Here is a 17,282-nt window from a genome sequence, read left to right as displayed (position 1 = left end):
GTGGAAGAAAGCAGGACAATGGGAAGACTGGAGGCATGAGAGCCTGGGGGAGGGGAAGGAAAAGTGGTAGATGATCAGAAATTATAGCCACGTCACAGAGCTCACTGCCCTGGGCTGACCTCAGCCTGGTCGTGATGAACCTCGTCAGCCAACCCCAACGAGCTATTCATTGTTATTTCTCCCAGTGTACTTGGTTCAAGGCAGGGTACAGAGCAGGTGCCTATTAATGCCCATTGGTATACTGGCCCCAGACATTCATTTGGCCTTGACAGAGTATGGGGTTAGCTGAACTGAAAATCACTCTTTCTATAAACATTCACAGGGCCAGGTCTGCACCATAAGCCTGGAATTGCAGGATACAGAAGGGTTCTTGCCCTAGCACATGCATGGTGGGAAAGCAACTCCCATTGTAGTGACCGGCAAAGGCTCAGGCAGGAGTATCTGGGGGAGCCCTGAGAACTCAGAGCGCCTGGGAAGGGGCTGTGGAGAATGGAGATGTAAAGGATGAGTACAGTGAGTCCAATGAAGGGGTGCCAGGTAAGGAGCTCTGGGCTGGGGGATCTCACACAAAGGCCAGAAGGTGAGGAAGAAGGCCTGTTGGCTAAGGAAGAGCTCTTCAATTCAGGGGCATAGCTCCATGATTAAAGGCACAGACTATTCAAGCTATCTGGGTTTGAATAGCTGTGTGGCCTAACGTCTCATGGGCTCAGTTCCACATCAGTTAAGAAGGAACGAAGAAGGGGCGCCTGGGTGGCTCAGTGGGTTAAGCCTCTGCCTTCGGCTCAGGTCATGATCTCAGGGTCCTGGGATTGAGTCCCGCATCGGGCTCTCTGCTTGGCGGGGAACCTGCTTCCTCTCTCTCTCTCTTTGCCTGCCTCTCTGCCTACTTGTGATCTCTCTCTGTCAAATAAATAAATAAAATCTTTAAAAAAAAAAAAAAAAAGAAGGAAAGAAGAAAACTACCTTGGGGATTGTTGTGCGGATCTCTGTGAGTTAGTAGAAGCAAAGTGTCTGGCACGTAGGAAATGGACGTGTGTTGTCTGACTTTGCTCCCATTTGGTTTGGCTGAAGGTGTGGGGACGAGAGGATGTTGGGAGAGAAAGGGAAGAGGTAAATGGGGATTTGCCAGTCCAGCTGAAGGATATGAGGGGCACAGGAGACTCCTGCCAAGGACAGGGACAGACCTGGGATCCCCCACTGCAGTGTGGAATGGTGTTTGGGCTTGGTGTCCTGAAGGTGGGCAGGGTGGAGGCTGGGGGCAGGCCTAGCAGAGAGCCAGTGAATACAGAGTCTTGCAATCAGGAACCGGGGTCTGACATGGGGCTGACCTGCAGTGACCAAGGCCTAGGAAGTCGCGAGGATATAACAGGTGCAGGGAGAAGCAGTGTGGATAGATGGTGACACAAAGGACATTACCTGTCTACCATCCCCAAGAGCATCACCACTCTTCACTGAAATGACACAATCCTGGGGAAAGCTGATCCCCAAATGACAGAAATTAAGTTTCTGGTCCCTGGAAGAATGGGGCTTCAAAATGGAAAATAAGTTCAGTTACAGAAAAGTCTGGAAAGTTATGTTTCCTGTGCCCTGGAGGTTTGGGGATTGGGGCTTGCATCTGCTGTTCAAGTCCTTCTTCCTTCCAGACTGTGAGCTCCAGGCAAGGACGGGTCTACCTCTTGGCCACTCTCTTGCCAGCATGTAGCTCAGCACCAGGCACAGGGAATGTCCGCAGTAGGTGCGTGTGACATGAAGGAATAAAGACGGACCCGGCACGTGCACGGTATGCTCCTTAGTGGGGCTGAACTGTAACTCTATTGGCTCCATGTACAAGGATCAAAACAAAGCCAGGGTGGTGACATCACTTTGCTGATGTCTCACGGGGCCTCAGTGGGATTCAGATCCAGTTCTACTGGCTTCCAAGTGGTACCCTTTCCATTAAGGCAATATGGAAGAGTCAGGAGTTGATTTGCATGGGATCTGTAGAACGTTTGCATATATGCCTGCAGGATTTTCTCTCTAGAGAGTTCTGTGTGAGGTTGCAGTTGCCTCGGCTAAGAGGCAATCTGTTGCAACGGGAGGAGCCCAGGCTTCAAGCAAGACACTTGGGGGTCTCTGTGAGACCCAGAGTGGGGGGTCACATAAGAACAGCCACTCTAGGCCTTCCCCTCATCAGGCCCCTGTCTGCCCTGAGCTGAGTCCAACAACCTCAAATCATGGAATCACAAGGCTTCTGGCCCTGAAAAACCTCAAGTTCCCAGTCTTGGTTCTTACCTTTCCACCCCCAACACTTTCCATTTCACAGATGAAAAGACAGAAGTTCAGGGAAATGAAAAGCCCATGACCACCCCCTTAGTGGGTCTGGTGTTTACTCAGGCTGTAAAGGATAGACAGAGAGAGAGGAAAAGAGGTGGCATAGGTGAGGGATAGGGGTGAGAGGGAAACAGTGGGGGAGGGGAGGGGAGAAGGGGCAAAGGTCACCACCTCACCTTAGGAAACATTAGGTTGTGCTTGGTCCTAGTGTTTGTGAGTGCACGGAATGTGTAGGTGTGTGTGTCTCTCCTCTCTCCTCCTCTTATCTCCCCAGGGTAACCCCAGGAGTGAGCTCCCTGAGGGATGGTCAGTTCTATCTCCTTGTCTGAGCCGTGGGGGGCCCCGTGGCACATGGCAGCAAGGCTCACTTAACCCTCACAGCAGCCCCTCAAGGACCATATTGCTGCCCCCATTTCGCAGGTAAAGAAACAGAGGCTCTGAGAGCTGGAAACTTGCTGAAGGTCTAGGCCGGGAGGTGGAGGTGGTAGGACTCACACTTGGGCCTGCCCAAGTCCAAGGCCTTGGCTCTGCCCACTTCCCCACGCTGCCCTCCAAGGGGTGGTAGGCCTCGCTCATACTAGACAGCATAATTTACTGGTTTGACAGATTCAGTTACGAAGGGTCTGCAGAGGACAAGTGTTCTGCCACTGGCACTTTTCGGAGTTGTCCCAACAACCCCAGAAAGCTTCAGTGAAAGAACATTCACTCGACCAGAAATCAGACACCTGACCAAACCTCGGACCTGCAATCTGGTCTTCCTGGAGCAGAATTGAGGAGGGCTCCGCTAGCGGCTCTCTCAGGAAAACAGCAAGGAAGGAGGTGGGCTGGGGCACATGGCACAGAAGCCACACACCTGGGTTTGCACGCCTTGTGGTGGTCAGAGAAGCCACACTGGGCACCTGCCAGGCGCTCCACAGTAACACTTCCTTAGGGCCATACCCATACCCATACCCAGACACAGTCCTAAATGTTTTATGGCTATGAACTCATTTAATCTTTACAATGACTCTATGAGGCAGGCTTCCTACTGTTATATCCCTTTCAAGATAAAGAAACTGAGGCACAGAGAGATTACACAAGGTCATGCTGCCCTACGTGGAGGAGCTGGGGTTCAGGGTCAGGCCGGCTAGCTCCACACACTGCACTGCAGGGCAGCTCCTGAGCTCCTTGGACCTTTCCTGTCTTGGCTGGAAAGTGAGGATAGTTTGGCCTCCCATACATCAGGAGTGGGGTTTGGGGCAGCCACGGGATAACTGAGAATCCCCCATCCAACCGCCAAGTGGGGCCTTGAGGAAATCTGAGCTTTGCCACCTTTACCGCAGCCCCTCAGAGTTCTAGGACAACGTAGTTTCCCTCTGCTCCCAGCAGCAGGTGCGTCAGCAGCTCGGCTGTGAGGACCGTGCTCCCAGCCAGATGGGGAGGTCCAGGCCCCACATGTCTGTTCCCCACTCAAGGTCACTGAGCCGGTTAATGTGAAAGAAGCATTAACTGGGCTGGAGGTATCTCAACCGTCCTTCCAGGCCCTCCCCAGAACAAGGTGGGCTGGGGAGGGGATCCAGCTGGGCCCTGTGGGGCTGTGGTCTGGCCTATCTCCTGGGCAGTGAGAGACCCAGAGAGACGGTGTCTTAAGGTGTCTTAAGCTGCCTCAAGAAAGGGCAAATTGTGTCTCCAGGGACAGGTACAGAGATAGGGAAGGAAGAAGACATGCGGCCCAGGCCACATCTGCCATGAATTCACCATGTGGTCCTGGGTAAGCAACTTCACTTCCCTGAGCCTCCCTGTTCTCATCTGTAAGTGCACATCAACTGTTGTGGGGTGCCCAGGGCTTACCAAGCTCGGCCTTCCAACACTTCCCATCCCTGAGTGGGGCAAGAGAGCTTGTATAGGCTTGGGAAACCCAGACTCAAAGTCCCACTCTGCTGTCTACTGGCCGTGTGACCTTAAGTCTTCTTTCTCTGAGCTCCAACTTAGAATCCCAGAACCAACGCGGCCATTGTCCCCCATAGCTGCACCATGGGGTAAACAAGATAATCCCCATTTTCCAGATGTAGAAACTGATACTCAAAGATCGAGCCCTAGGCATCAAATAGCTCACAGTTTAAAGGGAAGAAACAAATATAAATCAAATATATAACAAATCAGGCTGATAAAGATGACCAGCGAGTAAGCACAAGGCAGGCACAAAGCAGAGGCTGAAGGGTGTGGGATGGCAGCCCATGCGGGGTTCTTGACATGAATGTTGGGAGATAGGAAGTGTTTGCCAGGCGGCAAGGGGTGGGCAGAGGAGCAGCACGTGTGAAGGCCCGGTGGTGGGAAGAAGGTTGCCTGCTCAGGGTTAAGTTGTATGGGGCAGGGATAGAATGAGGCTTGGGCCAGGAAACCTGGCAAGAGCCAGATGGTGGAGGGTTGTGAATGTCAAGGCAAGGAGTTGGAGTTTATCTTGGGAAGATAGAGGGAAGGCATTGAAAGGCTGTGCCAAGGAGTAAACATTGATGGAAAACCTGCGGGACAGCACAGAGTCTATCAACTCGGTACCATCCAGATTCCTTTTTGGAAAAGCAGGCTCAGCAGAGAAAGCCCCCGAGCTGAACTCAACTTCTCTAGGTCTCAGGCCTTGTCTGTAATGAGGGGTGGTGACCCTGCCCTCTGTCTGCTGCCCACAGAGGAGGTGGGCCTGGGAGTTTGGGCTCCCAGAGCTGAAAGGTTTGACAGTAAGGCTACTGTCTTTTTACAAACAAGGACAAAATAGTTGCATCCGATCAGCTGGGGGAACAGGTCTGCTGCCAAGTTTAGTAACTGACAGATGGCTGCACGTAGAGGGGTTGGTAAAACCAGGAGGGACCTGGGAGAGGTTACTTCAAGGACAGTGCTCGGAGGAAAGAGGATGGAAGTGAGAAGGCCAAGGAGTTAGCCGGGGGGACGACAGCAGGGAGTTGAGACACCCAGGCTCTTTGGAGAGGCTCAGGTTTGGGCAGTCACTCCCTCTCCCCCAAACCCAGGCTCCTGGTCTGAAAGAAGTGGGGAAGTAGTCAGGTCTAATGACAGTGCTGTATGAACACGAACGGGAAAAGAAGACTCGCATCTATTTGCAATAGCGCCTTAGAGTTTACAAAGCAGGTTACCTACAGCATCTCAGAGCACCCTGGGGAAGGGGGCGAAGTCTGTTCTGAGTGTCTGCTGAGTGCCCGGCATGGGACTGGGTGTATGTTTGCAAGTGTCCTACCCCAGCTTCATGGCAGCCTTTGCAAATAGGTATTGATATCCTAATTTATTTTATGTTGAAGGAAACTGAAATCACACTGCTAGGAAGTGGCAGAGCCAATGTTTGACCCTAATACTCTCTGATGGCAAATTGCCAGATACTTCCACGACAATCCGCAGTCTCCCTCAAGTCATATTATTTCTATGGGTTTTGTATTTTTTTTTAATATCCCTTTGACCTGAAGGTCATTTTGGGACTAAAAGGAGATAAATCACTTAACTTCTCCAAACTTACATAATTATATGTAAGAATACAGTTAATATTAATTCCTATGATGTAGAAAAATTAATATAATGAAAATAAATTACATTAATGAAAATAAATACTAAAAATACTATAAAATAAAATACTATAAAATAAATAAATAAAATAAATACTATATAAATAAAAATAAATACTATATAAATAAAAAAAAATAAATAAATAAAATAAAATACTATAAAATAAAAAAAAATAAATACTAAAAATAAAATATGTAAGGTGCTTAGAACCGTGCTTGGCACATAGATAGTATGACATATTTGATATACAATATATGCACTAGATAGGTAAAAACGCAAGTGTATTGGTGAGAATGTGGGACAGTGGGAACGCTCAGGCATTGCTGGTGGCAGTGTAAAGGTCTCAGAGAGAAACCTGCGGAGATCTAGTAAGGCTGAAGACTCACAAGTCCTGTGACCTTCCGTGTTATATACCCTGGAAAAGCATCTGCACGTAGGCACAAAGCAACGTACATGAGGTGGTCTGTATCAGCTCGGTCCGTAAGAAAAAACACTGTAAACAACTGAATTGTCCGGGAGAACAGACAGGGAAGTTGAGGTGCCTGTCAGACATGGGCTAGGGTACCTGGTGAAAAGAAGTGAACTCCAGCCACACCCACCACCACGGATATTGAGTGAAGACAAGGGCCAGGGTACACAGAGTGATACTGTTTTTTAACTTTATAAAAAAGCTAAAAAAAAAAACCGTGAAACAAAACCCTAGACGGTTTAGGAATGCTTATGTGTACAGTAAAACTATTGAGAACGACGACAAAATACAAACTCCCAGCTACCTGTGGGAGGAGGAAGGGAAAAGGGAGGACAAAGGATTGAAAAGGAATAGATAATAGTCTTCTTCTGAAGCTGGTGAGTACCCTGGCATTCATTAAATTGTTATTTATGTGTTATTTATTGAATATACTTCTTTGTTCACTAATTGAATATATATGTATATACACGCATATATGCATATGGTTGACTGAACATATATTTTATGTGGGCTAAATATTTAGTAATAAATGACAATGCAATTATAAAGAGGTATATTTGAGATGAAAAATTGTATCTCATTTACCTCTGGTTGTCTGATACAAAACATGTTTCCTTGCTCATAGTAGGTATTTCAAAAGTTATTTGTTAAGTGAATGATTGAATAAATGAGTGAATAGATAGCTTCTAATCCTTATCTCCTCACTTCCTGCTCTCCTACCCATGTACACATTGGCCTGGGGCCAGATTTCTTACTTTGATAAACCACTGGAAACAAGAACACCCAGGCCAGGGAGTGTAGATGATGCCGTATGGCTTATCCTCATCATGACACATAGGACAGAACTCCATTCAGCCCTGCCCATCTCTCCACCCAACCATCCAACCATCCAACCATCCAACCATCCAACCATCCATCCAACCATCCATCCATCCATCCATCCATCCATCCCTCTATTCATTCTTCCACTAATACATGTAGTTAGTAAACATTTATTGAAAGAAATACTAATGGAGATCAGTGTAACCTCTTTAGAAGCAATGTAAATTCACATCCGAGATAATGACTCTGCATATGACCACACTGTCCCAGAGGCCATCACAGTGCCTCAGTCAGATGTGGGGGGAGGCACAGAATGTTCACGATATTTTGCAACTCACCTTGGCACACAAATGAAGAGGGAGTTTCCCCCGGGTGCACTCGTCCCGTGATGAACACTACCTTCTGCTCTGCCCCTTCCCGAAGGTTGTCTGTAAGAAAAAATGGAAGGCGGTTGCTCAGGAGGGCAGGGAAAGCTGGGGCTGTGAGTTGGTATGTGGGAGAGAGGGGCAGGGAATGGACTGGGTGCTTTACATTCATTTCTTAAACCAATGGGTTAGAATCATTAAGGCCCAGCCATTGCTGACTAATTAAATTATGTCCCCGACTACCCAATATTAAAAGACTACATTCCTATTGGTGCAATTGATCATGTTAATATTACAATCATCTGTAGATGTCATGAGTGAAGCCAAATCTCAGATCCACTGATCGTGACCCTAGGCAAGTTGTGCATGCCTTCTGAGTTTCGATTTGCCAATCTATACACGTGGAGAGTATTAGTGATTAAACAAGCTTACACATTGCCTAGGACACAGTAAACACTCAGTAAATAATGGAGAAAAGAAATTAGCTCTTTCTCTTAGTCACAGTAGCAGCTGCCATTTAATTAGTGCCTGTGTGTCAGGGATATACTATACATATAGTTCTACAGAAACATGTGTAGTTAATATTCCTTTTATAGAGGCAGACACTGATGCTCAGAGAGGTTACATAACTTGTCCAAAGTCACACAGCTAATAGGTGTGGGTCGAGCTGAAATGAGAACTCAAGCCCTTATTTGGCCTTGATGAAGTAACAGGGACCAGATTTCCTTTTCAACTTAAGCAACAAAATAATCGACGCATATACAAAACAGCTGTTCTCAGACAAGAGGCAGTGCCAGACTAATATATGGAAAAAAGGGCACAGATGAAGTTTGCCTTGGCTCTTTGCCTGGAAGCCCATTCCTGACCAAAGAATGGAGAGAGGTATCCTGAACAGACCATGGAAATCTCACTGAGATTAAGCTCCAGAGTCTGAAGCAGGTGGTAGTTGGGGGGAAACTGCACATTCCAGAGTAGACAGAGCTCTCCGGAAAAAGAATCCCAGAAATCTGTCAAGGAGTCCTCAAAAGTGTTTGTGGGGTCCCAAGATGTGCATGCAGAGTGTGAACTCCACGATGCTGTGCGAAAATGACCGGAGAGCTGTGAACTGTGCACGTGTTGACTCACACAGGCTAAGAGTCATTTGAATTCCCACCACCAAATTGGTAGTCCTCACTGACCATTCAGGGCATTCAGGAGAGAGCCCGGAAGGGCCATGTCTTAGTGATGGAGCTAAACTACTCTAGACTCATTCTAATAACATTTTAAAATCACGAAAGGATCGAAGTGGACAAAAGAAACTTAACTGCTTGTCATATAAAGTGCAACTCTCTTTAAGGAAAGACAACAAAATCCAGATGCTTGACAATGTACAATTCACAGTCTCCAGCACCCAATAAGAATCACTAGACATGCAAAGAAGTAGGAAAATATGGTCCAATATCAGAGCCTGAGCTTTTTCTGCTTCTACAGAAATCTCATTCATATAATAAGGCTTAGCTATTGTGCAAAGAGATTATTAGATAAAAGCAGTGGCCAAGAGTGACATTCCCAGAAGGAAGGGGCAAGAGGGTACTTAGTCCCTGGCCGAGGAAGGCCGGATCGACCCAGAACAGAACCACAATCAGAAGGAAATCAGAAATCAACACTGAGAGAAGCTGGGTTAAAGAATAATACCTTCTATGTTGGAGGATGATCTGGAGGGAGAGTGGAGGCAGAAATAATTAACAGGCTTTTTACTTCTGAATTGCTTAGGACAGGTTATTTTGAATGTGGTTTATGATCTCAACTGTTGATGCACCAAAGTCAGGGACCGTATCTATATATCTATATATATAGATATATAATTTTTATATATACGTATTTTATATAAAATATATAAAATATAAATATATATTTAAAATATGTTTAAAATATTTGAATATAAATAAATTTAAATATAAATAAATATATTTAAGTACTTTAAATATATATATTTATAGTTTTATAGATATAAAATATATACACATATACATATTTTATATGTATATATAATATATGCATCTGTATATATATGTACATGTATATATATTATATATGTAATATACATATTTTATATATATATAAACTTTATTAAGCCCGATTCTCTCATATATATGTATATGTATGTGTGTGTGTATATATATATGCATATATATATATATTTATATAAACTCTATTAAGCCTGATTCTAAAGGCTTGGGACTTGCTCCATCTACTGGGGTGACCGGTACTAAGGTTACTGCTTCCCTAAAATTGGCCTCTGAGAGGCAGCAAGAAATACAATGGAGCCAATATTCATTTTTTTTCCCCCCAAAATATGTTCTAGAGAACTCACCCTACGCTCAGTTCTGTGCTAGACACCTTTAGGAACAATGGGAGAGAGAAGTTTATGGTTTAAAAGAGGAGTTAGACACCTGAATATTTCCTAGACTGAATACCAGCTCCTTCAGGGAGAAGCAGCGATTTTCATGGTTATTTTTAACACCATTCCCAGCACCCTGTGTGAAATAGCTGCTCGGCAATTGGCTATCAAATTAAAATATGCTCATGTAGACCATGGCTTATCTTATTTAATCTTCACACACCTCTGTGACGTGGACAGTACGAACCCCATTTTATAGGCAAAGGGACTGAAGTTCACAAAAGGAAGGGACATGCCCAAGGTCACCTGGCTCCAGGCCTAGGACCCCTCTCATGAGCCTGTCTCCTCCTGGATCGACTAGCAACAATGTCAGATCCCATGCCTGCATTTCCACCTATAATGTGCGTAAGAGAGTTTGTTTCCATCCCTTCTAGCTGGTGGAAGTTGAGCTACTGCCTTTGTATTTATATTGTTTTTTCACTTACAAAACAAAAAGTGAAATGCCACCAAGCCCTTTTAAAAAACACTAACACTGACCCCATCTATCCCCGCCGTCCAGAAATGATAAATAGCATTGCTGAGGCCCTCGGTGAACGCTACCTTTATGGATGTCTCCCCTGGCCTGGTATCAACTCAATTGCATTCAGTGTTTCTGCTGACCACAGAGAAATGCAAAATGGGCATTCTATTTGCACACTAATTTTACTGAGCCCCTGCGTCTTCATAAAATGATAACATGGGGCTAATAAAAATCAAGCATCTCGGGTGCTAATATAAGCAAATGTTGATGCAGGCAGGTAACAAATTGCTTTGTCATTTAGGAGGCCGTAAAAGAGCATTATAATCATCTTTAGGCAAAATGGATGGGTCGCCTTTGCTTAGCTTTTAGCTTTCATTTGCAAAATCAATTTAAGGTAATGTAGCTGCTCTGAGGTGGTGTGACATGGGACACCTCCCCCCACCCCACCCCCCACCACCCGCCACCCTGTCACCACATCTCCAGACTCGTGCAAAGCCAATTAAACATATTCTTGGAGGAGGGGTGATAGAGGAAGTATTCTTGAACAAAGTCAGGGTGGAAAGCAGCTGAACAATGAAACCAAGAGCAACTCGTAAGCGGTGATGAAATTGGAAGTTCATTGAGGGTGACATGCTCAAGGATACGAGGGCACACTCATGAGAAACCAGATAGTTAAGGTGTTTGAAGCCAAGTGTACTTTGTGTAGCATTCCAACACACATACACACCCTTTTGCCATTATACGCCTCTATCATCCACTATTTCCTTATTTAGAAAATATTTATCAAACTCATATAGGATAGCCAGGCGCTACCTACTATTACCTTCATTTTACAGAAAACCAAGGCCAAGAGACATTAAATGACTCACTTTAGTTCTCCCAGCCCAGGACAGGCAGCATGAGGCCCCACCCAGGCAGTCTGACTCCACCGGTGTCCTTAAACCCCACGCTACTCTGCTTCTCGTGAAGGAGGACGACAACAGTAACCAGTTACAAGAGCAACCAAGTGATATTTATTCAGTACTTACTCTGTGCCAGGCACTTCACATCTGTCACCTCAGCTAACTGTCATAGTGACCCAATGAAACATCTATTATGCCTACCCCTATTTTATAGATGAGGAAATTGAGATCGACAAAGGTGAATAACCCGTCTACACCTGCATGAGTGGCGCATGTGGGGGCCAGGATGAAACCCCAGGTCTTATGAATCTCAAATGCATGCTCTTCACACCTCTTGGAGATTAAATAGGGTTCATGGGGTGGTTTTAAAAATACATCCACAAATTCTTCTTTGTGAATCTCTTCCCTTTGAGGGGTGGAGATGAAACCCTTTCCCTTCAGCGTGGGCTGGACAGACAGGCTTGCTCTAGCAAAGAGCATACTGGTGGGGAGGTGGTGAAGGCATGTCACTCTTTTGAGATTAGGCTATAAAAAGATGGTGGTTTCCATCTTGAGAGCTGTCTCTCTCTCTCTCCTTCATCGCTCACACTGAGGAATCCGACTGCCGTGATTTAACACTCAGGTAGCCTGTGGAGCCCTCCCCTGTCTGGTCAGGAACTGAAGTACCCAGGAACAGAGGCCAGCCAAAACCATGTGAGCAAGCTTGGAAGGGAATCCTCCAGTCCCACATGACCACAGCCCCGGCCACTATCCTTCAACCTCCTGAGCCAGGGCGGTCCAGTGGAGCCATCCCTGCCCTCCTGGCCCAAAGGAACTTGGAGATGATAAGTCATTGTTCTAAGATGTTGAATTCTAAAGGAAGTTGTCAGGCAGCAATAGATTAATTAATCTCCCTGGAGATGGCCAAAGAAACTTTGTGTCTCACCTATGGCTGCCCAGCCTGAGTAAGACCAGAGCCGCAACCCTAGTGTCAACATGGAGGGAGAGCCTTAATGGATCAGGTCAGTCATCCGTGGATCTGTGGCTGGTGTAGGTGCTGGAAGATGCCAAGAGGCCCCACAGAGCACTAGCCGGGCCCTCGGAGGACAAAAGGCTCCCAGAAGTTCACGTGGTCAGTTTGGTTTCCTTTATCTTCTCTGATGGTAATTCTGACAGTAACTTGTCCTAGGGAGTGAGTTGTTCTGTGGAGGAGGAAGGGGTGGAGAGCTGGAAGGAGAACGTGCAATGTTGCAACAGGAAAAGGATTTTTTTTCCCTCCAGATCTAAGCCTTTGTCATTTTCTTGACTTCATGATCCCTGAAGGCCATCATTAAGGCAAGAAAAGACCTTCCGACTGGTTTCCAAACCAAATGGGTTGCCTTGTTTTCTCAAATACTCTCCAGGCCCCAAACAGGTCCACACTACCATGAAGCTAGAGAAAAAGACATCCCGGCAGCAGTACCAGCACAGTTCGCTGCCACCTGCCTGCGGGGCCACTCAGGACAAGAAAGACCCCGTCCCTGGTCTCCCTGTGCCGGCACCATCTGTGCCAGTCCATCCCCCACCCAGCCGCCAAAGCCGTCTTCCTAAAGTGCAAATGGGAGCCTACCACTGCCCTTGCCTGCAACCTTTCAGCAACTCTGTGCCGTCCTCGGGCAAGTCTAGCCTCCCAGGTGTGGCTCCCTTCATGTCTAGTAGCTGGTGGCCGCTCCCGGCTCTAGCCCTTCCCCAGGCCCCAGCCTCAGCCACCTCCCAGCGGCGTCGTGAGCATGAAGGCTCTCCCACATCTCCACGCTCGGGTACACGTTTTTCTCTGCTTGCAATGGCCGCCCCCATCTCATCTGTCTGGCTTACTCCTACTCAGCCTTCCAGACTCTGCTCAGATGTGCCTCCTCCGAGGAGGGAGAGACGGAGCTCGTGGACTTGTTCTGGGCCACGCCTGGTGTTAATGTGCTAGATCTGATCTCCTCAGCACAATAGTTTTGACTTTCCCCTATAAAATATGGCACGTTGCAGGTAAGGTGCAGCTGTCACTCTGCTGTTGGTACTGACGGCAAGGAGCGAACAGGAGCTGGGAACGATAGTGAGAACACGCTCAAGGAGCAGAATTTCTTGTGCATACGTTTATGAGGAAATGGGGTCTGGGAGACATCGACAGAGCTTCCTTGGAGAACCCGTGTATGCATCTGGGTAGAGAGGAGACTTGATGAAGGGCAAAGACATCCAGGGCCAACTCAGCCAGGCTGACTGACGGTGAATCCCACAGGAGGGGAGGGTAGGATGAGGGGCACTGAGAAAGACACTGGCCCCTGTGTTGCGTTTGTCCCCTGAGGGGGTCCAGGCCTGCTGGCTTTCCAGGCAGAGGGACCAGGGCTCCTCTCCAGGCCCCACAGATTATGGTCTGCGAGGCCTACGGAAAATTACTTACACATTCTGAGCCTCAGTTCCCTATAAAATAAGAATAAAAATCCCTAGCTCACAAGGTAAACTTTAAGCAGGAGACTTTAAGTCCCTGCTCTATGGCTTTGTCTGTAATAGAGTGCCCCATTTATTGAGAGAAAAGCCAAAGGAATAGGGTTTCTGTGCACTGTGGATATTTCCACCAGGCTGTTCCTGTGAGACCCTGTGCCGTGCACTGGATGGTGGCTCTCTGGTCTGTGCCCACTAGATGCCCGGAGCACTCGTCTCCCCAGGTATGAAATCTAAAATAGCTTCAGACATCACCAAATGCCCAACATCTCCTTAGAGGCAAAATTGCCCCTGGTTTGAATATTTTATAAGCCTCTATAAGAATATTTCACCTTCTTCAGACTGGCCATGTCACTATCTTCTCAAGTAAACTTTTAATCTCCTAGACTTTCTATCTTTTCCCCAACTCCTCCAAAAAGCCTTCCTAGATCCCTCCAGACCACGGGGCCTTCCCTCTCCTGCCCTCTAACCTCAGAGAGTTTACCTGGACCCCTGATCTGGTCGTAAATCACCTGCTGCCTGGCACAGGCAGGGCCAGAAGCCACAGCTTGGATCTGTGCTGCCCAATGCCAGTATCTGCTCTTCTGGGCCTCTGGGCCGTTGTGAGAAAACCTGATGTGGGCGGTTTATTTTCAGTCCTTCCCACTCCCTAAACCCGCTGCCCTCTGGGTCACATTCCCTCAGCTAGGTGCAGCTCTCCCCAGCCTAAACTCTCACAGGGGCCTGGTAGACTCATGTGTGCTCCAGGGCTAGGTCTCTACCCTCAGTGAGAAGGAAGAAGAGAAGGCAGAGTTCCTGACGAGAAAGGAAGCATTAATTCTGGAATTTCAGGCCTTTGGGAAAAGAAGCCTTTCTGGTTTACCTCCTACATCTACAACATATTAAAACCACCCTTTTGGCTTTAAAAAGCAGTAGGAAGGCCTCTGACTCACAAGAGGCTCGTAGACACCATCAGAACTGCAGAGTCTGTGGGGTCACTGACTAGAACATTCTCACTGTGAAGATGAAGGGAGAGGCCCAGAAAGGACAAGTGGCTTGCCCCAGCCTACAGGGCTAGAGACAGGTCAAGCCAGGTCTGGAATCCAGGGCACGGGAGGGACTCCAATGCCCAGGCAGCCTCCTCTCATGACACCAGGCTGCCTTCAGCAATGTCCCTTCAGGTTGGTGCCTGGAAAGTGCTCTATGGATGCCTGCCAGGGGAATGTAGGAAAGCCGAAAAGCTAGGGGCCTAAATACAGAGTGTGAGGGCCAGCTGTCACCTTCCCATTCACCTTGACAGAGTAGCAGCACTCCGCCCAGGCGGCTGCTGCTGGGCTAGGAAGTTCAGACAGCCTCCTTGCCCAGGGCTGGCACTCCAGGCCTGGGAAGAGGTACACTTGCAACCTTCAGGAACAGGTTAATGGCAGGAAGTCTCTCCCTGCCACCATCTCTCTTGGTCCCAGCACCCTCCAAGGGCCTCCAGAAGGGCAGAACCAGACCTGCCTACTCTGACTTCCTGCTGAGGTGGGGTCTCCTGGGAAACAGGAAGGGGACTCTGAGACTTCCTCTGGGAGATTTACTGGGAATTGCTCTCAGGAACACTTGTGAGAGGTGGAAGTTACACAGGATTGGGGCAATCTCTGTGGTGACATCAATCAACCCCACGGGGAGCTCTGGGCCAGAAGGGTCCTTCACGGTTGTTCTAGGAGGCCACGGGCTGGCCCTGTGTCTTGCATTGACGGGATATCTGAAGGGCAAGGGTGTAACCTCAGGTAAGGCAACTTCCTTTGGCTGAGTTCAAGTTCCAGGAAGGAAATCAGCTGCAAGAGGCTGGCCACCAGCACTTGGGGGAAGCGAGGGAATTGGTCCTGAAAGGGCACGGGTTGGTGTGCAGTATCTGCTACGCCAGCCTTTAGCTGAAGCAGCTGAGGAGAACAGGGCACACCTGAGGCCCAATAAACAGGAACGCTGAAGATCTTCTTTTTTAGCGCAGTTCTATACACACGTTCTAACACGGACCAAATGCCAAGTTTGGGGCTGGACCCTGAGGACATGGAGACGAACCAGACGCCACCCATGCCAACCAGGAGCTCAAAGATGGATGAGGAAGAAAACTCAAACCTGGCTTTGCCGTTTGAACATAAGCTTGAATCCTAGAGTCAGCCCTAGTGCACATGGCAATGAGCTGTAAGATCGTGCATTTCCTCCTCTGCAAAATGAGGATGATACTGACAAGGGATCTTGTAAGAATTCACTGAGATCATGCACTGGGTCTCTGCACATGAGCTGATGGGTAGTCCGTGTTCTAAAGATGGGTAAATGACAGGGGATGCCTGGGTGGCTCAGTCGGTTAAGCATCCGACTCTTGGTGTCAGCTCAGGGTCATGAGATTGAGCCCCACGTGGAGCCCCATGTCCGTCTGGCTCTGCACTCAGCAGGAAGTTGGCCTGAGATTCTCTCTCCCTCTTTCTCTGCTCCCCTCCCCCAAAGAATAATACGTTTAAAAACCGGGAACTTACAGACTCTTAGAGGTCTCTCGGTCTGACTACCTGGTCTTACAGAGGCAGACACTCGGGTCATTAGACGCTAAGCAACACTAGAGCCATGACTTTGTCTTTTTCACAATTTGTATTCCCAGGACATCACACCCAGAAGGTACTCAAATGCTCCGGAAATAGTTGTAGAGTACTCGTAGCTTTTGGGTTGAATGAGCTTACGAGGCTAGAACCGAGGGCCCAGGTTTTCCCCAACACGTGCTCTGCCTTTCCTCTCTCCCAGCCTCTAGAAATTCCTCACCAGATTCAGTTTCAGCTTATTAGCAAATGCAAATTGAATTATGCTGTGCCCTTTTGCAACAAGGACAACAAAAACAGTTTCCCCAGGAAAAGAGGGCGAGAAGAGGTGAAAGCTGGGATGAAAGTCGAAGACAATACATTCTAATCAAACTTGATAAATATGTAAATTAAAACAGCTAAACAGCTGGCTTTGACAAATGACTTGTCGGTAATGGATTTTTCCACAGCAAAGGGGAGAGTTCAGCCTGCCCGCTCCTTTTCCGGGCACCCTCAGCTCCCCGGGGCAGGCAGTGGGATGCTAGGAGGCAGAGCAGAGAGCTAACGCTCCCTTTAATGCCCTTTGTGGAGCGCCTGTGGAGCACCTGCTCGCTGCTAGGCTAGCCAAGGAGGGGGAAATTCTCGGTCTCCTACATGAAGGAGCTCAGGGGAAGGCGGGGGAAGGGCCACGCTTACCAGACTCCACAGGCTGTGTCCTGAGGAGCCAAACCAACCAGCTGTTGAGAAAAAGAAATTCCATCCCGCTAGTGGTTCTATTGCCGCCTGGTGGTCTCACCAGCTCAAAAGTGAGCGCCTTTCAGTTTTTTCTCTTCTCATAGGACTCCACTCAGGGACGATGTTCAGAAAAGAGGTTTCCTAAGCTTGCTACAGAGCTCCAAACAGACCACTTCCCGTGCCCACTCTCATCTCTGTTTTTCCATCTGCACAATTAGCTGCTGGGTATTCCCAGATATGGAATATAAGAAAAAAAA

The 17,282-nt window shown here is 47.8% G+C and overlaps 1 protein-coding gene across 2 annotated transcripts in view; it reads right to left on the bottom strand.

Moving 5' to 3' along the window:
• The window catches only part of AGBL4 (AGBL carboxypeptidase 4), a gene marked incomplete at both ends in the record, with an annotated part of 1,559,236 nt that overhangs the window by 120,041 nt on the left and 1,421,913 nt on the right, over positions 1 to 17,282 (bottom strand). For both annotated transcript variants that reach the window (XM_080800716.1, XM_080800715.1), the window contains one exon: positions 7,483 to 7,572. In XM_080800716.1, coding sequence (XP_080656842.1) covers positions 7,483 to 7,572 — 90 coding nt within the window. The remainder of the gene's footprint in view (positions 1 to 7,482; positions 7,573 to 17,282) is intronic.

The sequence above is a fragment of the Martes martes genome (genome assembly GCF_963455335.1).
Source record: "Martes martes genome assembly, chromosome: 4".
NCBI classification, from domain to species: Eukaryota; Metazoa; Chordata; class Mammalia; order Carnivora; family Mustelidae; genus Martes; species Martes martes.
This window is presented reverse-complemented; position numbering and strand designations above follow the sequence as displayed.